The 27616-nt window shown below is 39.5% G+C and overlaps 1 protein-coding gene across 1 annotated transcript; it reads right to left on the bottom strand.

Annotated features, from left to right (window-relative positions):
* Nucleotides 1-261: 261 nt before the first annotated feature.
* Nucleotides 262-27562, bottom strand: DNAJB14 (DnaJ heat shock protein family (Hsp40) member B14). The gene is made up of 8 exons (XM_005484716.4): nt 27204-27562; nt 21438-21612; nt 12429-12574; nt 9260-9445; nt 8818-8912; nt 8056-8165; nt 6666-6838; nt 262-5016 (listed from the first exon to the last, which is right to left on the bottom strand). The coding sequence occupies exons 1-8, from the start codon at nt 27334-27336 to the stop codon at nt 4892-4894; spliced, it is 1143 nt and encodes a 380-aa protein (XP_005484773.1). The 5' UTR covers nt 27337-27562; the 3' UTR covers nt 262-4891.
* Between the last annotated feature and the right edge of the window lie 54 nt (nt 27563-27616).

Raw genomic sequence — 27616 nt, 5'->3', positions numbered from 1 at the left:
GGATTTACTGGGGGTAGCCTCAATTCCCTCATCCAGATGGTCAGTAAAGATACTGAACAGGACTGGGCCCAATACTGAGCCCAGGGGACACCACCAGTGACTAGAGCATTGTGGATACCTGAAGATTTTGCTTAAAATTTTAAAAAGTGTAAATTAAAAAAAAAAAAAAAATCACTTGCTAGTGTTTCTGAACTTCCAGCGAAGTTTCCAAAAAGCATGAAACAGAGATAAGCCACTTTTTGCAAGTAACAGAGGAAAAGGTCATTCAAAAGAACAAATTTATTTGAATACTGAGAATCCATACCTCCTTCTTAATCCAAGCCATGCACACACAGCAATTTGATAAGGACTTGGTCATATTAGAGAGATACTTAAAAGAGAACCCCATAAAAGCATCATGTGAGCTTCTGGTAGTATTTTGAAAATGCTACCTGCAACAACCTTTGTCTTCTCATTTATTAAAATATTCCCTACTATACACTAAAAATGTTTAAAAATGCAACTTTTTTTATTTGCAGCCATGATGCTCAGTGATCAATTTCATTTATTTCCCTGTCACATTTTGAATAAGACCTATGCAAAAGCATCTATGAGATGGCCCCTGTATTGCCATTAATGGCAATTTATTCTCCCATCCCAGTGACAGTCATTCTGTACATGGAATAAACCAGTACTGAAGGGAGAAGTGTATTCTGCATGAAGGATAACATCATAACTCAACAGTGCATGTTAATGTTACTTCTAAAAATGTGGAGAAGCCCAATACTCAAACCTAATTCCTGCCAGACTGAGCAGTATGGGAAGTATAGTTTATAATGGTGTCCTGCTTTCAGCTGGGATGGGGGAGTTGCTTTTCTTCCTAGCAGCTGGTACAGTGCTGTGCTTTGGGTTCAGGATGGGAATAATGTTGGTTACACACTGATACTTGGGCTGCTGCTGAGCAGTGCTGACCCTAAATCCAGGATTTTCAGTCTCCTATGCTCTGGCAGTGAGCAGGTGCACAAGAGGCTGGGAGGGAGCACAGCCAGGCCAGCAAACCTGAATGTGCCAAGGGGATATTCCATCCATGGAGCATCTCATGGTCAGTGTATAAACTGGGGAGGTTGGTCAGGAGCTGCTGAGTGCTCGTCAGGGACAGGCTGGGCACTGGTCAGAGTGTGGTGAGCAACTGTGTTGGGCATCACTTCTGTCTCTTGGGGTTTATTCCTCTCTCCCTTGCTGTCTCCCTTTTCATTGCTATTGATCACTGATCTCTGATTTTGTTTTGCTGATTAAACCTCTGCCATCTCAGCCCAGAGGTTTTACCTGAGTTTGGCTCTCCTCCTGTTGCTGTGGGGCGGGAGCAGCTGGCTGCATGGTGCTGGGGTCACGGCCAAACCACAACAAATGGCCTTGTTCTTTCCTGTATTTATTATATCATATCGAAGTTAGAGCTTCAGGAATTTATTTAACATTACCTGCTTTAAAAAAAACCAAAATGCTTTTACTATTGCACTTTCCTTCTATTTGACAAAAAGAGCTACAAGAAGTCAGCATAACAACTGCTTAAGGGTGAATGAAATTTATGAACACACAACCTTAAAAAATATTCTTGCCCTCCCATTTTAATCCTTTTACAGCATTTGTTACAAAATTATATTAAAAATATTTATTATTTAAAGTTGTCTCTGCTGTCTATTTAAATGCATCTGTTACATTTTTAGTGCTGTAATGTTCTACCATTTCTTGGAAGATGGTAAAAGAAAAAAAGACTGTTTAAAAAAAGGTTAAAAATTCCAATTTAGACTTGTTTTACCCAAACAGAGAACTTGTAGGGAAATGTTCATCAGATGTGAACACTGAACTGCTTGTGACTCAGGATGCTCCATAAATAGAACACATATTGATGTTATATTTCAGCAGATGCAAATCACCTCCTTTTTTTCATTAGGCTATGTCAGAGCCATGCCAAGATTTTTCTCTTTTTGCAAGGCTTTTCTGCCTGCCCTTTTAAAGGATAAAACCAAGAACCCATGTTCATGCTATCTTTAGATTAAATGAAAGGTAATGACTAAATAAAAACAGTACGGAGCGGGTAAATAAAATGCTGAGGGATTTTTAGTCAGGCTGTTCAAAACCAGTTTTGTTTTTCCCTTTTCTTTCCAATATCAATTTTAATGGGAACTTTGCCTTCTGAAGAAAGGTCATCTGAAAAGATTTAAGTACTCCACCCTCTTCAATTTGCATTTTGCTCATGAGAAAATGAATTCTGAACTTTCCAGCAGATTCCCTTAACAAATCCAGGGAAGATATTGACATTTCTGAAGAAAAAAACCACTTCAGACTTGAGGAAAAAAAGCAACAATCATGAGGAGAAAAACACCCACTTGAAATATTAAAAGAATGTTTGCAGGTCATATTTAGAGCAGCTTAATCTTTATGCCACAGGAAATCACAGCATCCTTTTGCACATTACTCCATATTTCAAAGTGTGCAACTATTTAATCTGTTAAATGCTAAGCAGCATACTTCCACTAATTTCCTTTTCAGAAAGTGCTAATTGCAATAGGTAGTCAAATGAAACGTTGCAGTCTAGGTCTCACCTTTAACCTTCTGGGATGTCTGTGCTGCCATAGGGCACAGCCAGCACATCATTCCAGTCTGCAGAGGAACTGACAGCAATGGAACCCAGCTCAGCATCCATCCCTTTCCCCACTTCTCACCTGCACCAGAAGTGGCTGCAGGGCAGACACAGCCCATAGGATTATTACAGGCAACTTTGCTAAGACCATCTGTTCACTCTGACTTCACAGTTCCAATGTTTGATAAATGTGTTATATATCCTTTTTCCTGTTAACTAAAAGATCACTTGCAAACTCAGACTCATTTGTAAACAGGAAGGCCCAAATACTTGTTAAAGCCCTTGGAACAACTTTCTTCTTTTAAGAAGACACAGGAGTACCAGGATCTACTTTGATAGTTTGTTTTCATTAATATAATTACAATACATTCTGGACGGTTACAAAATCTGGGGAATCTGGTTTTCTCCATAGATTTGAATTGCATATTTCAAACAACTGGATGCCTTTCCATTGCATCTGAACCCTTTTATTGCAGTCTTAGCAAGGACATTCAGTACAGCAACCCCTTATTTTTTTTGTTGTTTCAGCAACTTTTAGTTCTGTTTTGTGCCCCAGGCTTTTATGTTCACCTTGAATGCTGGTTTAGCTGCTTAGCTAAAAGCCTGCAGCCAGTCTCATGACACACCAATTCAAGAGAAGACATTTCCACTGGGACAATTTGGAAAAGGGATATATTCAAAATGTTTTCTGGATCACTTGGAGTAATTTAGTTTGTTTGTAAAGTCATACCCTGCTGTAGATCAGAATGAATTGCAATGAAGTCAGACAAAGTATTTAAATTTTCAGTTTAGAAGAAATATTTGGCTCCACATGAACTGATAGCATTGTTCAAAGACAGCAGTTTTGTCAAACAAAATATATTGCCCATAATACAAGCTGTCTGGCATTCTCAAATTCAAGAAACATTCCCCTGCATAACACTGTTAAAATGTAAAAAACATCAGCTACTGAACCTAAAAACATTTTCAACATACTTTGATAAACCTTAAGTACATTGTACTTAGCTGCTTCAGAACACCTCTTTGCATCAGCAGGTGTGGCTACATATAGTCTCCATTTCCAGGCCACTGAGTTACATGATCTTCTATGTAGGAGCTAAACAAGAGGCTTGCTCATTTCTACGAAGTCAGTCCAGCTACATTCTGGTCCCAAAAAAACATACCCTACCTCTTCTGACCAGTGATAGGGCTCTGACCATAGGAGCACACTGAAAAGCAGCAAAGCATTTAAATAGTTGGCAAAAGGGTTGAAAGGCACATAGCTTGTCCTTAGCAAAATTTCCCTGTTCCACTTGTGGTGCCCATTGAGGAATCAGTATTGGGACCCAGCTTGAAATAAAAAAGTAGTAAGAAAATGGAAGCCTGCCAGGAAAAAAATAATTAGGTTGCCTTTTTATTTTAGTTTTAAGATTTTAGTGCTGCATGTTTTCCTCTACCTTTCCAGTGAAAATTAAGGAAGCTATGGATGCATGTTAACTGTACGTATGGACTTACTACTACTGGAATACCAAATGGTAGAGCTGCTGTAAACTGTTGCAAGTACTAAAAGCAATGTTTATAATGGTCTGTACAGCATTTGCAAATATTTACTTTGAAAAGAGATTAGTGTAGTTCTTATTTTTCTCAGCATTGCTTAGAAATGCTAAAAAACTACAACAGCTAAACTGCTACTCTACACCAGATCAATTTACCCCAACAGATATTTAGGAATATATGCCATTATATTTAAAAATACCAAGTTCCTCTAAGTGGTAAACCTAGAAGATTTTACATAGAGTTAGAGATAAAATATTAAAAATTATTGTTTCAACTCCACACACTTGACATCTGAATAGGAGTGATGTAATCATACCATTTATTCCATCAGTGAGACAAAATGTAATATGGAACTAAATTTCTGAGATTTTTAAATAGAAAGTCATTTAACTCATATATACACAAAGAGTTCTTTCCACAGATATTTACATGGCAAATATGTTAGAGGAGAACCACTATGACTAAGTCTCTATAAGTATAGCATCCTTTCTGAGCTATTCTCTCTGCTGAAAGAATTCACAGAAGCTTTGAAGTAAAATCTAAACAATTAAAGTTACCTATATTTCACAGTAGGTAAAGAAGCCGTTAAATGATATTTCAGCATAAGGTTTCTGGAAACAGCTACACAGTAGAGTTTTACATCCACCCTCTTTTCCAACATCCATGGTGAAACTAAATCTCTTCTCAGTTTCAGGAGAGATAACAGCATAGGTAAGATGTGTGTGTAACTGTAGCTCATCCTCCTCGGTAGAGGCTGGTCAGCCGTTCTAGTTCTTTGCAGTTCTCCATGGACATGGACTCTGCTTTCTTTCGGAGCCGGTCATCTCGATAGACTTTTGCTGCATAAAGTAAGTCTGTTTCTTTAAGGAGAAAAGAGAAAAGAGTTTTTTTGTTACAAACTGAATACTTGGCACGTGACAGAGCCGTACAAAACACCTCAGACTGTAACCCTTGCCCTTTTTTCCTTCTCGCTATTCTAACTTCCCTCAGGCGCCATTGAAACAGCACTGCTACAGTTTTCCTTTGGATCTTTGTAACATTTCCATCTTTTTGATCAGGTAAAGCTGTATCAGCCTTCCAGCTCCCTCAGAGTTCATACAGCAGTATCTGATTAACACGAAAAAAACACACCCTACAAAAATCCCCTACTACTTCCGTCAGACCTCATTAAACATTACAAATATAGGCCACTCTCTGTGATCCCGCATTTTTGTTGATACCTCTAGCATCTTGTCTGTGTCCCAAAATGTTAATGCTTAATGTTAAGCCCTTTACTTCAACTGATGCTGATTCAGACTGTCAGTGTTCAGAGCTATTAATAATTAGGAGCTCTCTGTATTATACTGGTGCTCAACAGCCTGACATTGCTGAGCATTGTAATTCTGTAAAATCTTTTTTGTCACTTCAACTCAAAATGCAAGGCATTCTTAAATGTCAATTAACCCCAGATAGATTTTTAACTGTCAAAGAGAGTTAACACACAACAGGTATTTTAAATCCATAAAACCACAAAATCAGCTGTTTCTATAATCAGGATAAAAAGAAAAACCATTAGGAGCCTCTTACTCAAAATCAGTTTGGGTAGTTTTCACAACCTGATAAATGAAAAGTACCAAACAACTGGACTGCAGAGACTAAAGCTGGACAGAAACATGTGACCTGACTCAGAGAACTACATTCTATTTGCTTCTAGTCTGTGTAGTGACAGATCATGAATGAATTATTTTTCTAAACAGTTTTCTATGACTGAAGCTCACCACATGAAAAGTTAAAACCATCTGGTTTCAACACTGATGTAATTTTAGCAGTGCTGTTCCCACAGAGCTCACAGAATGGTCACAGATAACAGAATAACTGGTTAAAATTGATGCTGATTGAGAAAAGGCTGCTGGTGCTCTTCAGTATTCTTATGCTTTAACACTGAATTCTAGGTTTCTGAAAAGAAGTAACTCATTGTATAATATTAGACTGGAGAAACAGATGGCAAACTAAACCCCCTTGTTTTACAGGATGTGCTGCCTGTCCTTGGTTGCCTGGAAAAGCAGTGTTTGTATGTACTGTGGTCCAAGGCAGATTATTTTTTCATCTCTCTGGAAACACCTATGTAAGCTTCTGGTTTATTTATTTACTTGTATAAAAACACCTAGGGAAATGAGCTATTGCCATGATAAAGTAATGTGGAAGACATGAGAATTCTTAGAAATTGCAGTGAGTTAAGGACAAAAGCTTTGTCATAATCAATTTAGTGTAGTCTTTAATTTTCTGAGAAATGGTCACAGCTAATAAATCAGGTTAAAGTCGCTGATAATTTGCAAATGGTTATTAGATCACTGAGTAAAATTCAAAAACTAAGTAACACTGGGGACAGTTTTAAAGTGAGAAACAGCAGGGGACCTTACACTAACTTTTGCATTGAGCTGTTGTAATAATACAAGCACTTCCTTCTAGCCTCAGGCTATTTTTATAGTAATGCATGATTTAATGAAATTACACACATTACCAAACTTACTTTGTTGCCTCTCCTTCCAACAGTTATTACGAATGTTGGATACATAATCTTCTTCCACGCTCTTTTCCACTTTCTGTAATGACACTCCTTTGTATTCATTTCTAAAGTCCTTATTGACATAATAAATGACACCCAAATTTTCTGTCTGCATTTTTATGGTCTGCCCTGTACTTCTGCAAAAAAGGAGGCAGGGGGGAGAGAAAGACTAAATATTAATTTGATTATTGTTTTTACACCACAAGTAGACTTAAAAAAATATTGACATTACAGAATAATAGCAGCACATTCCCAAATTTGCCATTCTGAGACAATAATTAAAAGAATGGCTCTATAATCTGCTAGAGAAAAAAATTATTGCACTTACCTATACATTAAACTTCTGCTGCCAAAACACTTGATCTCAAAAAAAAATCCACTTTACTAAGACACTTATTTCATACCTCTTTAGCCAAATACAAGTTTTAATAATAGAAAATTACATTCAAACTCAACAGAAACAGGTTACTATTCTGTAGTAATCCAGAACAGCATCTCCATTCTGAAGTGTTTGCTGCCAGCCCTGATAAATTCATTTTCCTGCTGGCATTCTGTAGATTAAAAATCAAAGACTGGGTGCAAACATTTTGGCAGAAAAGCTTTTCTAAGCATTACAACAGCTTAGTTGCAGAAGGGAAAAACATCCTACTCCAGAAATAGAGAACTCTGAAAAACAGGAGAAAAGAAACCTCTCTGTTGAGGGGTTCTGCAAGGAACCAAGACCCTTTAAAACCAGTGTGGTGAGTGGGCTATTTCTACCAGCTAGCTGCATGCTTGATTCAAGTTACTTATTTCTTAGAAGATAAAAAGGTTTAAATATCCTACTGTATGAAACAGGTAAGTTCTACAAGTAGAATTCTTCACAAGAAAAAGAAGATTTTACCATCACCTAGAATGAAGCAAAGAACAGACAATCTTCCCAGCCGTCATCATGTTTACCACTTAAATGAAAATGAGAAAGTTGCTTTCAAGTTCTTCACCTTCTACAAACACAGATTACCCCAAAAGAATAATGAATCTTAGAAGATTTCAGGTTTTGATAACTATGTTGGAGATGCAAACACGTTTGCAACATCCATGTTGCATGGATCCACTGCCTTGTACTAGACCTCCTGAACTCCAGGTACTGCTGACCTCTTTTCTCCATGACATTCTCACAGCATGTTCTTTGCACCTCAATTTTTTGAAAAACAGAACATGTTTTTCTGCTTCATCTACACCTTCCCTCCCTTTCTTCACTGTGGGAAATCAATGATCAACTAAGGGAAGACTCTCCAGAATGCTTCTAAGTGGGAGAGGGTGATCACAATACCTTCCCCTCCGCTTTAAGGTGATGTAATTAAGCATTACTTACGATCTTGGGTATAAGGCGTAAGGAGGGTTAGATACCATCAACTGGCTCAACAAGGAGACAAAGATCAACACAATAATAGGCATCAGCTGAATGACCATAGAGAAACCTCCCTAAGGAACAAAACAGATTCAGGTATTTCATAAGTCATCAGGCAAACAGGTAAATCTGACAATACTTAATGCTAAGTGTGACTTTTTGCTTTAAGCCTCAAAAGCTGCTAGGAAAACAGTAACTGCAAACACTGTGGTATTATCTGAACTTTCAGATGCATACACAATATTCACACAGTGCTCAGGCTGCAGGAGTTCATGGGTTAGCACATACACACAAGCAACTACCACATAAAAGCTGGATTCAGCTACTTGTATGCCATGATTTTGTCTCATCTATGCAGTGATATGTGATTATACAGGACTAGAGATAATTCATGGAGGTGAATACTGAGCCATAAGTTCAATTTTTACCTCAGCCCAAATAAATTTTTCTATGCATACAAGGATTAGTGGCCACAATTAATGGCACATATAGGTTAATAATACCAGTCACCAGTACGAGAGTGACATACACCATCAGGTTTACAAAACCAGGCTATTACCTTCTCAAATTTGCACACCTATTTACCAGTCAGTAAGCGAACCATCCACTGAAGTTTAAAATACCCAACTGGCAGGTACAAATCCTCCACTACAGTACAGAGCTCCTGTACAATCACAATACTGAAAGCAAATTTTGTAGTTTAAAGCCATTGGTGCTTAAACTTACATCACCCCTCTCTTCCTCCCTCTCGTGCCCACTCTGACGGTGCTGGTTTGGATGGCTGTAGCCAGCACGACCATTAGAAAATGAGTGTACACTACCTGGGGAAGGAACATCCACATTAAAATCATGTACAAAAACACTGTTTAGAGGTCAGTACAGAAGCAACATAAAGCACTTTACATTACTGCTCAACAGCACATAAAATGACATTAAGGTATCTTGAAATTTCAAAGTTGTTTAAAATAAGTATTTTAAGCTGTATGATAGTAACCCCAAAGAACTGACATTTTTGGGATTTAGGAACACTTGAGGGAAAAAGAAACTGATGCAGATTGTAGAGTTGGGGTTCAAGGCTGGCTGGAATAATTCTACATTTTATAATGTCATAAACTCTAATGCCACTTTGGCAGTAAATCTCGATTATTATGCTGATGTATACAAATACCTGTTGGAAAGGCCCCTCCAAAAAACATGTTGAACAGATCCTCTGGAGTAATATCTGCCTCACAACCTCTATGGAAGTTGAATCTGCCATTGCTAGGGTGATTGCAGGTTTGCTCTTCACTGCCTGTAAGGTCATACTGCTTTCGTTTCTCTGGATTACTCAGCACAGCATACGCATTTCCAATTTCTGAAGTGAGGAATAAAACACAACTCCCATAAATGCATGATAAAAGCTATTCCAGCATGAAAATTGCAATTTCAAAGTCAAAAATAGGCAGCAAACGATGCAATTTACTGTATGTTACAAAACAGCTACAGTAGAACAAGGTCCAGAAACATCCCACTTTTCTTAGAATAGCTTCCACAAAGTTTCCCACCAACGCTATCCAAAAGCCTTTTATCCTGTTAAACAAGGACGAAGGCAGGAGAGCTTTGTTTCCTTTTCTAGGGGAACACCTACCCTTGTGGAAATGTTCTCTCTCACTGCAGTTACAAAAAAAGCATCAAGCATTACAATGAGACTGAAGCTGAGTAACTGCAGTTTGCTCTAGCAGCTAGCTTAAAAAACCATCATGGACTCAGGAGGTTTTCTTTGGTTTCATTTGGTAAAGTGGGCATTTCTTGGAATGCATCAACCTCATTGTCTACAAGAGTGTGAATGTATTTTTCTTCATGCTTCTGAAGGTATTTGTGGGTTACATGAATAACACAAAGTTCTGCATGATGTAACCTGAGGAGTAGAACATGCATGCATGACAGGAAAGTGCTCCCCAGGCGGTCAGTATGACCTCAGTGTTTGGAAGGCCTGGCCTGGATGCTTGTCCCTGTTTATGCTATGGTATCACAAATGAACAGCTTCCATTTTGGCAGTAGAAAGGAAAAAACCTCACTTAGGTAAGCACAGAAAATATCAGCAAGAAAACCCACACACACTGCTGACTTTAGAAGCTTTTTTCTTGCGGTGCACAGACATAATGATCTTACAGACTGATGGAAAGTTTGTGTTGCCACTTGATGAACAATCTTCACTCAGTCATATCTTCATTAAACCCCTTCTGCCTTCCTCTCTACTCTCTCCTCCAGGCCTCTCCAACAAAAGAGTTCCTTTGCAGCCAACCAACCCAAGGCACAGGGATTATGATTTTCAGTGTTGAAAAGCCATCAGTCATCAAAAGTTCGTGAAAGGTGCAACACTATAACCTCAACACAGGCAAATAAGACTGTGGTTTTATAATTAATATTTTAAACATTATCCAATCTAAGCAAAAGTTAATGAGTTTCAGCCTCAAGTCTTTTAAGTTGCTCTTAGGAAAAAACCTAAACTATTTCTTTAAGTGAAGGAGAAAACCCAAATAAATGAAGCCTGGTATTTTGAACTGCAGCATGATACAAACTGACATCAAATATTGCTCTGTTGCTCAGTACGAGGATAAAATAGGTAGTAAAAATTTAGATTATCCCAAGACTTAAAAACTAAGAGAGATAATTCAGGTGACTGCACATAAAGTGAAGTTACCCCACTGTCACAATATGTCTGTTTGTTACTTGCTCTTGATTATCTGGTGCTAATTCACAACAGATTTGATTCCAATATAACTTTCTTTTCAAAAAGGACATAAAAATGAAAAAAAAGGCACTGGTCAAAACTTTCACAGGAAAGATTTTTGATTAAATTGATAAAAGATAGCAGAAGTTATTATATTTGCACATACTTTTTGATTTAAAATTCACTTCAGTAAGACTGCTCAGTACAATAGAAGTACTAGGTAGGTCAAGATCTAAGTACCTTACCTATCATGAAATGCAATTCTGTTTTATAATGTGACCTTTCCTTAAAATAAAGCATTATTATGAAATAAAAACTATTGTTATAAACTCTTTTTCTCAGATTGATATCAAAAACTGATCAGATATCTTTAAAGGAAAACTAAACCATAAATTTACTCAGCCATACAAAAGGTTACAATAATTTCAATGCAAGAAAATGCCAGTTGTCATGAAATAATTTTTGGGCAATGCGATTCCCCTACAAAATTTTCTGTTCATTTACTCATCTAGTTAAAAACCAGAAAGTGAAATTCAGCTGAAGAAATTAGACTTGTACAAAGTGCTCACATTAAATAAAATATTAAGAAGCTGATTTTTAACACTTTAAAGATGATTTATTTGAAATGCTATTAACAAGGAAGAACTATTTTATTCCCAGGGCCTGAGACAATTTTATAGGAATAGCATCTTTTAGATAAAGACATCACAAGGCTGTATTAAATGAATCAATAGCAATCAACTTTCCTGCTCTGCTGTATCTACTTTTCATCTGGAATTGTTAATATATCATTATAATTACCTCTTAAAGTCTGTATCAGAAGTCTTGCTCAGGACTTTTTTTTTCTTTTTTTCCCTCCCCAATTTAAGTGTTTTATCCGAATGATTTTTTCAAATGTCTGCATGTAAACCTCACACAGGAAAAAAATAAAAAGATGTACCACAATCAGATTGTTTATGCATTATCATTTATTACAGATTCACATTTTTCTTCATCTGAGATGAAGTTGTAGTTTTTTTTAAAAAGCTTTTCTTCAATAACTCCCCTTGTGTAGGGCTAAGCTGGGCAGCCTTAAATAAGGTCAAGTCAGACTGTAAATTTTACCTAAAAATTGGTTAAAGGCAACTACTAGTAAGGCCATGATTGAACTCAGGTGTTTTTATGCAGGAAAAGTAGTAAAACTACACACATCCAAGAAATTCTAAGGAAGAGGTAACTTAGTGTGGCACATGATTCAGAAGAACACTGCATTTTGGTATCAAGGATTGCTTTCTTTTTTATCTAGCTCAAGTACAGTAAAGATCCAAGGCAATAAAATTCGATAACTACATTAAGTCAACAACAGTAAAAAAGTACGATTGGGTTTCACAGATAAAGTATTTCTTCCCTGTACTGAACATTACAGTTAATTTTCTGAAACCAAGCCGTACTGCCGAAGTCCATGTTCTTTATCTTTACTTCTAATATAACAAAGGTCAAATATTTTCTTGAATAAAAATGTCATTCCAACCAGAGCTAAAAAACACATTTACATTTGTAAAAATACAAGCAATCAATGCAGATAAATACGGATTTGGATGAAGTTTAATGATAAAAGAAATTTAAAGTAAAAATGGTGTTTTACTTTTAAAAGCCTCTGTTGCTCCAGGTGCATGGTTTTTGTCAGGGTGGAATTTCAAAGCAAGTTTTCTATAAGCCTTCTTTAGGTCTTCTTCACCTGCATCCTTTGACACTCCAAGGACTTCGTAATAATTTTTACATTTCTTTATACTGCAAAAGAAAATGATGTAAAATGTTGCAAGCAAAAAGATGTAAAAGTAATGGGTTAACACACAGCTTTGAATGAGATCATACAATACACTGGTGCATTATATTACATCTTTTGCTTTCAATATAAATTATTTTTAAAATATCCACTCTAGAAACAAAGAATGTCTTTTTTTAATAATAAACTCACTATTGAGCTTATTATGTACATTTCTTTTACTTCTGCTGTAGAACTACTATGGTTGTAAGAAAGGGTTTCAGTTTGCAACTACTGTAGCATTTCCTCATCCATAATTACATTAATATTGATGTTAATAATGCATAAAAAGAAGGTTCCAAATTTACTTTGCACAACTAGCAGGTAGGAAAATGTGTTTTGACTGTAAACAGCAAATGCACTTCAGTATGAAGGATATAAAACAAAGCAAACAACACCTCCCTTTCCCCAAACTAAAGCCAAATCCTACCATCACTCAAGCATTCACTTTTCAGGGAATAAAACATGGGAGAATACTTCTGCTGCTGGGAATGCACCTGGATCTTAACAATCTTTCTGTAAGTGTTTATGTAAATTCAAAGTCACACTATCAGCTCAAGCAATTGCATATTTAGCTTATCTCATTAATCAAGTATAGCATTTTTTAAAATTCAAACCTCAGGAATATTCTTTTTGTAGGCTGTCTAACCCAGACAGGAAAAGCAAAATCTGAAAATGATGTAATGATTTAGTATACTTCACAATACCCCAGAAGAAAGAAAGAGCACTTAGAGGAAAAGTGAGAACATTAATTCTTTGTGGGCAGGAAGAACTGATCAAACCAGTAAATACAGCTTAACAATCAAACCAAGTTACTTAGGTAAAAATTCAGAAAGAAAAGGCTGAATCCCAAACTTGGACTGAAGAAATAAGGCACAGTGACACAGGGTGCATGCCAAAAAAATTGGGCCGGTCTGAGCAAGAAATAGAGATTATATCCAAAAATACTTTAAAAGCCTTCATGTGAGTCTTTCACGTGGCTGTAATTGTATTTGCATTCTCTTACACGCACAAATGTCTAAGTAAATTTTGGTTTAATGTTTCCAAGACTATACACAGGGCAGCCCTGTGTATTGCAAGGGGGCAAGCAAGCCTTTGGCATTCTCATGGAATCCTGTAATTAAGGGAATGTGAGCATCACAAGTACAACCACACCATCATGTGTGGTCCATCCTACTTCACAGATTGATCAAATCAAGTTTCATTTGAGGGATCCTGTTTCCTGTGTTCAAATACAGAAGCTTTGATGGAAGCCTCGGTGCAATGCTCACAAGAGCACTGAATTGAATGTATGCAGGCAGCTGCCAACACAAACATCCTGTGAAATAAATATGGCTCATTATATTGAAGTAACATTTAATAAGCTCCAATTAGGAAGCTGATAGAGCTAACTAAAAAGAACACAGTGAATCCATCAAGAAAGGATGGAAAGAAAATACATTAAATTATACTCATGAGTACTGGAAGCTCTTTTTGGTAATCTGTACAAGCAGAAAGAAGTGTGGTAGTGTACAGATCCCTTAATCCATAGCCTCAATGCTGGGATGATTTATCAACTGTACCAAGAACAGGTAGCTTTATGTAAATGTCTAACAGTATCAAATTAAGCTTTTATTTCATGAAATTGCTATCTCAGCATCCAATCTTAAGTTCTCTTCAACAATTGCTTCTGAGATATCTGTTTGTGGGCCAGACTCTTCAGAACTTTGGTTGATATAAAATTACATAGCAAGCCGTCAATGTTTAGCAAAGTTGCTATTGTTTTAGCATTAAAACTCTGGTGTGAAACATTCATTCCTGTGTTTTTAAGCATTGTGCATCCTCAACTACTCTCTCCTTCAACAGCATATTGTCATTTTTCATGGGAAAAAAAACCCACAGAAATTTATTTATTTACAATATACATTCATTTCACAACTCTAGGATGCCAAGAGGAGAAATAGGGGAAAAAAAAAAGACCAGTGCAACAGATGCCAACCTGTACTTCTAACTCCCCAAAACCCATTTGAGATTTCCTCCTGTTCACAACCAGTGGATGCTCCACAGAGGATGACCCTCAAAGGAGAAGCAGCAGTGGTGGGTATCTACCAGAAGATCTAAAGGATTAATGCAATCACTTTCATGCAACAGCTATCCTGAACCTGGCCCACAAATGAGGTATTGTTATTACTGAGAAACATGTTCAGCCAAAGTATAACACATTTCTGCTTTTTCTTTGCAAGTCTTTCCTAATGGTAAATGAAAAATTCTACAAACACAAATGTGGAACACGCATATACATACAGAAATTTTGCAGTTTAGCAGGACTTTGGATTAGGCAGATCAAGTTTTAAAGCTAAAAACCATTACATGATCTTACAAATGCGCAGGGGCCAAAAACAATACCTAAGCCTGGAATTTTCAGCAGTGACCTTATTCTATGAAGCCCTTACCACACTGTGCCATTAGCCAACAGTGTTACACCATTGCTTGGCCACCTCAAGGCAAAAACCACCTGGACTGTAAGCTGCCAGCATCTGGTTAATGCAGTTTCCTCCTGGGAGGAAATCAGTGACTTTTGCCATGAGGTTCCTGACAGAGCACAATTCAGGGCAATAATAACAGGGTAACACCTCCATTTCTCCCCCCTTCAACTGAGTTCATGTGAGTTCTGCACTCAAACTTGCACTGGGGATGATAGGACAAGCAAAGATGATTAGAAGGTGCTTTTCAGTTAAACAAAGTTATCAGTGTTTGTGATGTGCTCCTGAGAAGCAAAACTTTAATGCACCACAAACAGAACCTGGAAAGTTAGTTTATCACAGGACAAACTGTGGGGTCACCAGGACTCAGGTCACACATGGCTGTGCAGCCACAAGGCTTCTCTAACACTGCTGCAGCACACAGCCCACCCTCGGATGCCTCAGCACACAGCCTCAGATGCCCCATCCCTCCTTGTCCTTTAAGAGATGCTCCAAGTCTTCCTCCCCCAAAACTCCACTCTCCTGATGAGAAATTTCACTCCAGCTGCTGGAAGCTGTTGGAAGCCATGGCCAACTTGATCCTTGCCCCTCAGAAGATGCAGACATTATTGGACATATTCCTCACCTCTTTACTTTAGCAGACTGACCTCTGACAATCCTCACTCAGCCAGAAACCCTCACCTGCACCACTGAATTATCCTGTGGAGATTTGTCATGGGAAGGCAGGGGGCACTTTTCTCTTACTACAGGGCACAAAAATCAACTAGTAAAGGCAGGGAAAAATTAAGGGTAAAATCAGTGGAGGTTCTGGAAAAGCTCCATCACTGATGTTACTGCTGGCTTTTAACTGCACCTGAAACCCCCCCAACACTCTCAGCATGAACAACTTTCTGAATGCTGCATTTCAAATTGTTGTTTGTTTGGTTTTGCTGCCCTTAAGGCACTGCAGTTCCTACTGCTAGTTTTCTTGCATACCTAAACTCCACGCAGACATTTCTTTTTAAAATTCTAATGTACACATCACTTGCTTACTAACTGCCCATTTTGTACTGAACAGGTTATTTTTGTTGTTCTTTATTTTTGGTTTACTTGAAGTTTGGTGCTTTCACTGATACTTTGCTTGGGGTTTTGGCTTTTTTGTGAATTGCTTTTCCTGTACTTTTCATTTCTGGTTGGATCACTTCTGTATCTGAATTACTATCAAATTATTTCTGTTATTTCTCTCCTTGTTGAATTGTTAGTCCCCCTGCCAACACCTTGGCACTGTCCTTCTGATTAACAGATTTTCTGGCTGTTCCTGAAATAACACCTGACTTTTACAGAATAGACTTCTCAAACTGCAGGAAAGCAAGTGATGGCCTACATTCATGCCCAATCTGTTGACAGAAGTATCTCATCACCACTTGCAAAGCTCCACTATCCCAGCTTGCAGCTGACAAGGCACCTGCAGTAGAACTGGTCAGCCAGCTGCAAACTGCAGCACCAACAACTCTGCTGGATGCTGGGCTCCTCTCCATGCTCTCATGGCTGACAGCACAGGAAGCCCTTCAGGTACTGAAACGTCTCTTCTCACCTGCAGAAACACAAGGGCTGACACCACTGGTTCTCCTGTGACTACAAAATGATGTGATCCTCATGCTGTGCTTGTCAGATCACTTTTCAAATCTACAATTCAGATTAGGTCAGCGCTGCCAGCTTTTATCAGATTAACAAAACCTATCAGAGATGCTTGCCTTACTGTATCAAATACCTGCAGCAATGCACAATCATGAAATTTGGAGTATGAGGAGGTATTTCAAAGGGTCTTCCAAAGCCTCTCAGAAACAGCCCAAAAGACAAATACTTCAACCAGAAGCATGTCAAGGGAGCCACAATCGTTTCTCCCAATGGCAATCTGAACTGAGCAGCACACTGAGCAGCAATGTGAATGTTAGTGACAAAGAATCCAGCAAGAGGAAGCTATACTGACTTCTGATCCTAGAGTTGAGCCGAAAAACACAGTAAAATGCAGACCAAAATCTATACAGGTCAAATTTCCAGCTATGCCAGAGAGCCTGATGCAAATGGTATCTTGCAGCTGAGCTGGGAATGTGCCAGTCACAGTTTGAGTGACAAACATGGCCTGAAAGAAGTGCTCTAGATGGGGAAGAGAAGGTCCCAGCATTGTCAAGGAACTCAAGCTGGTACCAGCATACCCCTAGTTTTTGAAACAAATGCAGCAGAACTCTCAGACTTCTGCTACACTGATAGATTCAACAACACATTAGGGTGCTTGTCTTACTACCTTGCCCTTGGATGTACCTGATCAGTTTGTTTCTACTGTGTGTATCATATGAAACAGTCAAGGCTGTGTTTACATCAGCATACTTTTCTCCAGATTAAATTTAATATTTTATTTTAGTTATGAGCTTTCTGACAAAGTCCATCATGTCTTCTCTGCCACTTTTCTGTGACAAGCTCTATGACTATGATTTCCACCTTAATTTCTCAACCATTCAACTGGATATTTCAAAAACTCACAGCAGCTCTACAGCCTAATTAAAGGCATGTCCTGATTTCTCTGCTTTGGTGGTTTGGTTTTTTTTAACACATACTGATTGCTCTTATTAATCCACTTCCAATTAATTATCTTCTTGACACTATGGTAGAAAAGAACCAATATCTCTCTTTTTGCTGGATTTGTGAAAGTGTCAGCAGAATGCTTGGAAAAAGTCAGTCACACAACTTATACTCCTGCTTTGATCCATGAAATGTGTACAGACAATTTTTTGGTTCACTACATGAATTCAAATCAAGCTACTGATTCTTCCTGACCACTACTCGATGGCACTTAATCCTGCCTTGCAAGATTTCTACAGAACTCATGCCTCTATTCATTTGGTTTTATCTCAAAAATCCAAATACAAAACTTGATTCTTGTGCTTTCTTCCAAGAAGCTGGTGCTGGCAAGGCAGGAAAAGCAGTATTCCACCACAGTTTTCACAAGACAACAATGCAAATTTAGCATACTAGTAGTCATGGCAGTTTTCTTTCAGATGTCAAAAAGGCAATATGGAATACATGCTATGGCTTATTCACTAAAAAAAAGAGACCAAAGGGGTCAAACACCATGTGCATTTTAAGATAATTTAAAAATACCCTGTATAAAACATACAACATGAAAATGCCTTTTTTTGTCGTGCATGTGATTCTTGCACATTTGTCTTAAGCTAACATTGCTTGTGTAGCTTTCAGTTGCCTAGAGACCTCTAGGGCACTTGCTCTAAGAAGGCATTAAGGCTACTGTGGGCCCTAGCGTATTTCTGCTGGTCTCCTGTCAATACCTCCCACATGCAGGTCACCTAAGGGTGTTAAGGAAACTTGATCCAGTTGCCAGTGACAAGGTAAGGATCATTAAGAAAAAGATGCACGTTCTACAGATGGGATTTTCAAAGCATTTCCACCAAAAAGCAACAAATCTTTTTAGTGGAAATGCTCTCAACCTTCAAACTGTCACACTGAAATAGCAAGCACAGCTCCCACAAAGAGCAGCATTACCCAGCACTTATGCAATCAAAGGAAATATGTTACATCTTACGCTTCTCCCTGTTGAGCAGCTTGCAAGCTCCCGTAATACTCTACAGAACTGTTATGGTAACTTGCTAGTGATCAGTGTCCCCTGTGTATGTGGAAAAAATGAAGCCAGCACAGAGGTGCTTGTTTGTACTCATAGCTACTCACATTACTACTGTAACCCTGATGAAAATTAATGCAGCTAAATTAGTTACATTGCTCCAAGCATATCCTCACTATGCTTCTTAAATCTGCTGTCACAAACAAATTCAAGAAAGCTGTACAATGCCAGGAACTTTAATCAGTGATCCAAGCCAGGGAGCTCAGAGTCAGTCTCCCTGTCTGACAGTTCAGTAAAGATTACAACAACAGCATTGGAAATGGCATGGAAGTGTAGCTGAAAGCTTTCCCTATGTCTATATTCAGTTACTGAACCAAGAACTCCTAAAGGGAAGAATATTTGAGGATAATGACCTCTTGAATCATGCACATGCAAACCACTCTGTCCAATGTCCATGCTGAGTGTCAGAATTTACTGAAGTTTGGAGGTTTTGCTACCTTGCTGTCTATAAACTTCTTCCCTTACAGAAAAAAAAGACAACAACTGGGTATGAAACACTGTTTAAAATCACCTCTGTTCATGTACAATTTCTTTAATCAATTTAAACATCTGAAAACCATTCCACTGTGGTACAGCAGAAGCATATGGTGGTGACAAACTCTATTCTCTAAAGAATACCCTCCCCAGAGGGGCATGTTTCATTTAACTGGAAAAATATGGGACCTGGCTGAAGCAATATCATATGCTATCTGTCATGTTTCCAACTAGAAAGCTCATTCTCACTGTGGTTTAAACATGAACTTTCTCTCAGTTATCATCGCTGAATGTGTTACATTTTTCCATTTAGTTTTAGGCCATTGTTTGTATTTAATTCTGCTCTCATTGACAAGGCACACATGTTTTTTAATTCTTAACCACAAAATTTTTAAGTGGTTTATGTCACTAAATAATAACATGACGAACATTTCAAAATTTTCAACATGATCACTCCACAAATCTAAACAAAAAATTCATCTCTCTCTAAAGGTTCATGAAGTGCTGTATTAAAGGACAGCAGCGTTCCCCGAGCAAAGGTGAAGACATTGTTTTAACACACGATTTTAAGTGGTATGTTAAACAAACAAACATGGGTTGTTCTGTATTACAATCGCTTATTTTGCAAGTATCTTGTATGTTTTAAAACTCTGTATTCAACATTCAATGTTCTTGAAGCAATGTTGCATCAATATTATCCTCAATGTGCTATTCCTGAATACCCCCAACTCTGGTCCTGATCTCAACAAACTGGATTAAGTGTACGTAGCATTTAACAAATCCCCTCAAGAAAGCAATACCCAATAGCACAAAAGCCAACCAGAGAAAAAAAGCTAGCTCTACAACACCATTTCAGCCAAGACAAAGTAGGTAACATACCTTCTGCTAAAACAAACAGACTGATCTTGCAGGGAGCCTGATGTCGAAGCAGACTGCAGCTCAGAATGGCACGTCACAGGTGAGTGACTATTGGCACCAGACAGCCCTCCCTGCAGCAGCTTTTTGGGAGTATGTGACATGTCTTATTTTGACCTAAGCCACATTTACAGAGGACTTCTTTCTGGATATTTTGTCTCACACATGTGTGTATGAGCATGCATTCTACAATCATTTTAACAAAAACATACAGGCTTATCCAGGCTTTACTTTAGATATATCACAAAAGGTAATAACATTAATTAAGCAGAGATAATGGTCAATGAAAAGCACTAGTAAATAACACCAAGACCTGCTGCTGTCTACCTGCCTGAATGCAGAGCTTCTGTATCAACAAAGAAAAACTACTTCTTTCCTCACTGTTAGTACAGCTGAACAGATTTTTGAAATGCAGGGAGATCTAAGATCCTATCAACAGAAACATACATTTCACAGATGCACACAAACCCCAACCACCCCAAATTTCTGTTATGCACAACATCCAATACACACAAACCAGGAGACAGGGACCTCTTGATTTCCCTTCAAGCTCCCTTGAAAATATGTGGGCTAGGCTTATGTGAAAATAGCAGGGTTTGAGCTGTGAAATTTCCTTGCTATATCCATATTTCTTTAGCAGAAACCTGGGCACATATGAAACAATATTTTTCTTGCTCCTACAGCCAGCAAGTATGCAATAATAACATGACTTAAGACTTACTTGCCTCAAAATGGCATTTTTATTGACCTTTGTTTCTTTTCCCACATCCTTTCCTGATGTCACCTCATCTTAATACTATCAAGCTGCACTAAGCAGAGTTTATACAGCAACTCAGATGATGTATTCCAGTGCTTCTCAGACACCTTTACATTCAAACCAAAATAATTTTAACATTTGTCTAAGACCAGCCTGGACAGCAAGATTAGCTTGAAAATAAACTTTAGGAGTGACCGTGTATCTTTAGTACAAAAATACTGAATAGAAACACTGCCCTGCAAGTTGTACAACATAATTTTCATAACTTTTTCCATTTACCATGAGATCTACTCAGTAACTATTTTGAGTATTATTTTTCATAAAGTAGCCTTAATATTTTGAAGAAAGGAGTAGCATCTTTCTTGCAGAAAGTGACAGCATCTCATTCAGTGTTTAAAGCCAGCAAAACTCCTCCTTCCAGTCAAAGTTCAGTACAAGTAATCCCTCTGAGATAACCTCAAACTTCCTGTGGCTCCTTTAGATGACAGAATTGAAAGGGTAAGTAGATAATACACAGAATGAAAAGCAGTGAGATATTTAAGCCATACCTTAGTACTCCTTCCATTTGGTCTTTGTTGTAGCCTTTTCCACTTTCACCTGCAGCAGATGCATTGTTCTCCTTCGTGCTGTTGGGCTTACTTTGATCACTGTTACTGGCTGGTTTTCGGCAGTAAGCGCCTCCCCCAGCAGTGCTTCCATTCTTCATAATAGCTTCCAACAAAACTGTAAAGACAACAGTGTATCATAGTATCATTACAGGTATTAGTGAAAAAGTCAGGCCTCTCAAGTATCTCAGATGAGAGCACCACATGACAAGACTAGCTGCTACATCCTCCTTCCTTACTGATCACCACTTTGTGTCACAAATTTCGTGCCAAAACTATGGAACAGTGTTTCAAAATCAGTAACCAGGCTCCTCCCATCAGTCTCTGCCAAGGTAATGTAACACTGGAGCTAATATGTCCAGGTGCTTCATTTCTAGATGTTTTTTAGAGCCACTGAACCTGTGCCTTGGGGTGAAAACATCTGAACACCTGAATAAGCAACTGCAAATTGAAGAAGAGGAACTAACCTTTCACACTATATAAAATGCAAATCATTCCACACAGACATCAAGCCCATCTCCAGACATTTCAGTTCCTATAGTACATACCTATCTGTAACCTGAGTCATTACTGCCACAAACTGATGCTCTATTCCTTCCAGGCAATATCAGCTGAAATTCAAACCACTGTTAAAATGCCACAACCAGCAAGGACCAGCCAAGTACACCCAACTCAAGACCTGAAACTTGAAAACCAGTTGGCTTCTGCTAGTTCTTGAAATCCTCTTTCATTCCATGTTCCAGTAGATCTCAAATGTAGCAGTCTGAATAAACATTATACACAAAGTCCATTTCTGTATGTAAGCCTGTATTTTAGGGGTATCTGTCTTAGCAATGAATCAGAAACAATACCATTCTAACACAAGGGACTGCACAGAAAGTATAACATAGATTAAAGATTATTAAATAGTCCACCTTTCCTGAAAACAGATTCCTTCAGAGCAACATGGCAAACTACATAAGCTAAATTCGCTTCATAAAGAAAATTAGTTACTATCTGCATTAAAAATGCACTAATAAAAACTGCTAAGGAAAAATGTCCCATGCACTGTGAAAGTACAGCACTTTCTTCTAGAAAGCCCATGGGAAGAATCCTTAAGAATTTTCTCCTAAATTAAAATAAAATTCTCCTCTGCTTAGCATAGTCTTTCTTAGAGCAGCAGAAAACTGGGATCCTACACATCATAGCTTGTGTATCACAGGAAGAAAAGAAAGTGAAGCTTTGTTGAAAAGGAGAGCCACCACTTCTTAAAAGCACCCCAGCATTTAGTTTTACATTCACTTACTAGTGAGTAGCTACACTCAGCCTGAACAAGAAAGTCAGCTGAAAGTCCTGCCCTCCGCCTGCCTCAGCCAGACTCGTGGACTGATCAGATCAGGCTCTTTACAGCAGATATAAGGAAACAACTAAGCTTTAGATGTCTAGTTGTAACTGAGGGGATGCTCTCACTACAAATGACATCTGGAGCTTGAAAACAGGAGAGCTACAGTTGCACTATGGATTATAACTGAAGGACATATTGAATATTTGCAATACTTTATTCTAATATCCTCCGTTGTGGCATATGAAGTTCTGAGGTAAATGAAGTAGTAACAACTCCAATGAGGTGACCGGGTCTGCAGATTAAGAACCAATCAAGAACAGAGCTTTGAATGAACAGACAGTGCCCTGGGAATGAAGCATTTCAATCCCAATGTGCTCCAAAGAACTGCTACCAGAAAACATAACAAAAAAATAATTATCTTTCTATCCAGTGAGTATGACATTTATCAATGGCATTGCACAGAATCCTAATGCACATGTGGCCTTCTTGAAACAATGCTTGCTCCAAGTTTTGCAGTTCCTCCTTTCATATTGGTATTGCTCTAGAAATTTCTCATCCCTGCCTCAACATTTATGCAGAAGCTGTGGGAGCAGAAATGGCAGAAACACAGGCATGGGCCATGGTTTGCATTTTTAACATGCAGTGTTTCTCCACAGCAAGCGTGGCTCTAAGTCTCTTAATGAACAGGTTTGGTTGCAGTATACTTTAATAAACATCACTATTTTCTAACCCCCCTCTCAGACCTCATAATGGAGCTGCATTGCTGAGAATACAATGCAGGATGCTTAAAAAAATAAAATTCAAATATATCAGTGTGAACTTCTTAAAATAGCAGAACACAGCATACACAAATATGCTATTGTCCTACACTGAAAAAGAAAACCACACAAAGGGCATGGGGCCATTGTTTCCTTCAAATAGAAGATACAGTTTAGGTATTCAGAAATTACTCTGGCTCTTCCATGAACTGCTGGTGGTAAAACCAGCTGTTAGAATGTAATACTAACACTGCATTTAAGAAAACTTTAACTGTGCATCTAGCATTTCAAAATAGGGCATACAGGGAACCAAAGACTTATTTTGTTAGCAGGTAAGGCAACGAATCTTATCTCTGAGTGTGTCTGAAGCCTCTGTTGTGTGTACTATTACCTGCTGTTGAATGAAAGATCCTTGGACTACATTTGATTCCATTATGCATTGAACATGACCCCCTTCCTCCCTCCACTTTCACTAATGGAAGAATTCTCTTTAATTCAGAATTTGTCCTAATGCAACAGACTAAAAACTAAATTGACATGCTCCCAAAAAATTTGTTTTTAAAGGCAGCATCAAAAATGGGGCAAGAAAATCTTAAGAAGCACTAAAAAAATAAAGTTTTCCTTAACACTGTTTTCTGCCTTCAAACAGAATGGCACCTAAGTTTGACAGGGGCATTTTGTCCTTTGTTATCTTTAAATTCACTCTAAAAAAATCTTTCCCAGACAAGCAATTAGATTCTGTTCAGTTGCATGATGAATCCTTGGCAAAAACCAAAATCAAACCATTTTCTAGCAAAGAATGACGTCAACATGGACACTGCTACTATGAAGTCATTAGCTCAGTATCATTAAATAAGCACTGACCTTACATTTCACACTAGTAAAGCCCTAAAATAGCACTGCTGCAGTCAGCGTATTTCAGGCAGAAGCTTTGTTTAGCAAAACTAAACTTCACTGATGACTGAACTAGTGCTGAATGCCCTTTAAATGTAAATGTTGCCAAAAGCAGATCACACATACTATTGTTTTAGAGACAATAGTTAAAACCTATTCTCTGCCCTTTTGTAATCCACTACATCAGGAGGAGGAAGCTCCCACCAGTAAAAGATTCAGCATTACCATTCTCATTGCTTTTATGACTGACAACTTTGTTTGTGAAATGGTGGGCAACTGTTCTCAAAACGATACTAAAGGTACAGCATACCAAGAATCTGCAACTGCAACTTCAGTGAGAAATTAGTTCAACTACCTTCCAACCCACTCCAGAGAAACATAAGTGAGCAGACAGGCAACTGGGGCTGCACCACATTGTCCTAGCACCATAAAAACCCAACACATTACGACTGCAAAATGAGAATTTGTGCTAGAACTAAAGGGGCTCACAAAACCTTAACTACTTCTTTCTCTCTGGTATGTGCTATGACACATTTTTGGTTACCTGAATTATGAATTACAGATTGGATTTTTTCCTTCAAGTGGGCCCCCAACTAAAAGATGCCAATGAGAGCAATTTAATTTGTTCTTAGTGTAAAATGCCAGCTGTAATTTATTGCAGCCCATCCAGAATCTGTTCTGAAAAAAAATACAGTCTGTGTCCTTGAACTTTACTGCACTTTTAAGAGGGCCATTTAAGTGCCTCAAACTTTAAAACCAAAATAAATTCAATGAGTTGGTGTTGTTTTGGGAGGAAATGAGATGACTTTAAAAGATTCAACAACCTCCACAAATAGAAAACTGAAGCACAGAGATATTAGATGTTTACAGAGTCCCCTAATTTCTAAGTACCTAGTTCAAATCAGGCCTAAGGCCTGAACTTTTTCAGTGGTATTAGGGCATCTGCAATTCTCTTTAGCTTCAGATGGAGCTTTAACTGCCCACCAGTTCCACAAATCAGGCCCTTGTTTCAAGCTGAATACCTGAAAAACCAAGCACAAACAATTAGCTGGTAACTAATGGAAATGGTGTGAACTGACTTATTTAACATCACAGAGAAATTCTGGGAAGCTTTTCGTTTAAGAAGACACAATTCCCCAGATTACAGCCCACTACCACAAGGCCAAATTCTTTTCCTCAGGTCTGTATCTCGTTTGTGATTGACTTGGCTAATTTCCACAGTGACTAAAACAAGTGTCCTACAGACAATAGCCTAATTAGCCATCTATTTCTTGCACTGAATACTTTATCATGGTGGTTATGTAGTGGCAGTCCTACTTAAAAAAAAACCAAAAACCAAATGTTCAAAATAAGTCAGATCTTCTTCCTGAAAGCTGCTTTAACTCCTTGAGATATAAGATGATAACAAGCTGTGTGAAGCAGATGAAGCTATTTGCTCTCCCTGGTGAAAGAAGCTGAATTGAAATACTCTGCCTTTCTGCCTCCTGACCAACACAGATTCCAAAAAGCTCCAAGTATTTTCACGCATGACATGTTCTCAAGCCACAGAAATTTAGGGGAATATGGCAATATCCATGCTGTCTTGCAGAAAACAAAACACTTGAAAAAATTAAATACTAATTTAAAAAGTGCCAGCAAAGTCTTCATTTATTGTTTGCACAGAAGAAGAAGTCAGGGGATAGGAGGCCCAAAAATGTTCACTGCATCTCCTCACAGCAACTTCCAGTTAAGATCTGGCCTCTCACTTCCGCTGCAGAAATGGCAACTGCTGAGGCCTTTAACTGGTACAGGGCACCGAAGCTGTTCCTACTCCTTGCACAGCACACACCCCGTAAGTGAGAACCACAGGAACGCAACAAGTCCCTGCTGCGTCCAAAGGTGTTTTGAGCTGACTTCTGGCACTGTGTGACAGAAAGGCTCCAAGACAGGAAACAGTTCTACATACACTGAAACCTTACTACTGTTCCTTTGAAACAATTATTTCTAAACACTTTTTGCTAAAGGTAATATTTTTTGGTTTTAGTACGGAATATTCAGGAGAGCTAATTAGGTCTTGGGGGTGCCACATATTCTATTTTCTCTAGCAAAGGCAAACCCATGTGCAATTCCTATGTGGCTGCTGTACACCCAAAAGGGAACCAAACCCGAGAAAACCCAAACCACAAGTATATTAGAGAATGAGGACACGGACCACAAATATATTAGAGAATGAAGACACGGTCCACTCTGGAGCTGCAGCTCTCATTGCAAGCTGGTAGAGGGGTGATTCACAGTGACAGAAAAGAAGCCAACCCAGCCTGTCTCGGCCTGGGGCCTGAGATGTCCTGATGTTAATCGGGGCTAAGCCTCGTCTGTACGGCTGCGCTTTTACTGATGGCTGTAGGGAGGAGAGGAATGCAGGCGAGGAGCTGGGTCGGCCCTGGGAGATCCCCGCTGGCACCGGGGGAGGCAAACCCACTCCTCCGCAGCGCCTGACGCCAGTCATGCACCGGCGGGGGAAGGCACCTGCCCTGAGCGCTGCCCCCGGGCACACACTCCGGCCTCCTCCGCCAGCCGAGCCGCGCACCCCGCCAGAGCCCCCGGGCTGCCTCTGGGGCCGGCTCCCGTTCGCCTCGGCCCGCACGGCCCCCCCGGGCAGGCCCCCCTGCGCCCGCCCTCCTGCGGGCCCGCGGTCCGTCCGGGCTCGTCCCGACGGAGCCGGGCAGCGGCAGCGGGGAGGGGGCCGGGCTTCACCTCGGGCCGTCTCGGTCGGGTAGAGCTTCTGCGCCTTGTTCAGGAAGCGGAGGGCGCGGTCGCGATTCCCGGCCTCCAGCGCCTCCCGCGCGATCCCGATGCACTTCTCGGCCTCGTCCCGGTTCCCCTCCATGGGCTTCTCCTTCCGCCGCCTCCGCCCGCCGCAGCGCAGAGAGAAGGGGCCCGAAGCCAGAGCGGTGGCGGGCGGGGCGGAGGCGCCGAGAGCGGCGCGGGGCGTCAGGCGGGGCCGCGCTCACTCCGCAGGGCTCATCCCGCCGCTGCCCCGGCGCTGCCGCAGCCCCAGCGCGGCGCTCGCACCGGCGCCAGCCCGGCCGCCCCTTCCGGGCCCCGCCGCGCATGCGCCGCCCCGCCCGCCCCGGGCTCCGCCGCTGCCCGGCCTGGAGCGGCTGGAA

This window comes from Zonotrichia albicollis, chromosome 5 (genome assembly GCF_047830755.1).
Source record: "Zonotrichia albicollis isolate bZonAlb1 chromosome 5, bZonAlb1.hap1, whole genome shotgun sequence".
In the NCBI taxonomy this organism is placed as follows: Eukaryota; Metazoa; Chordata; class Aves; order Passeriformes; family Passerellidae; genus Zonotrichia; species Zonotrichia albicollis.
This window is presented reverse-complemented; position numbering and strand designations above follow the sequence as displayed.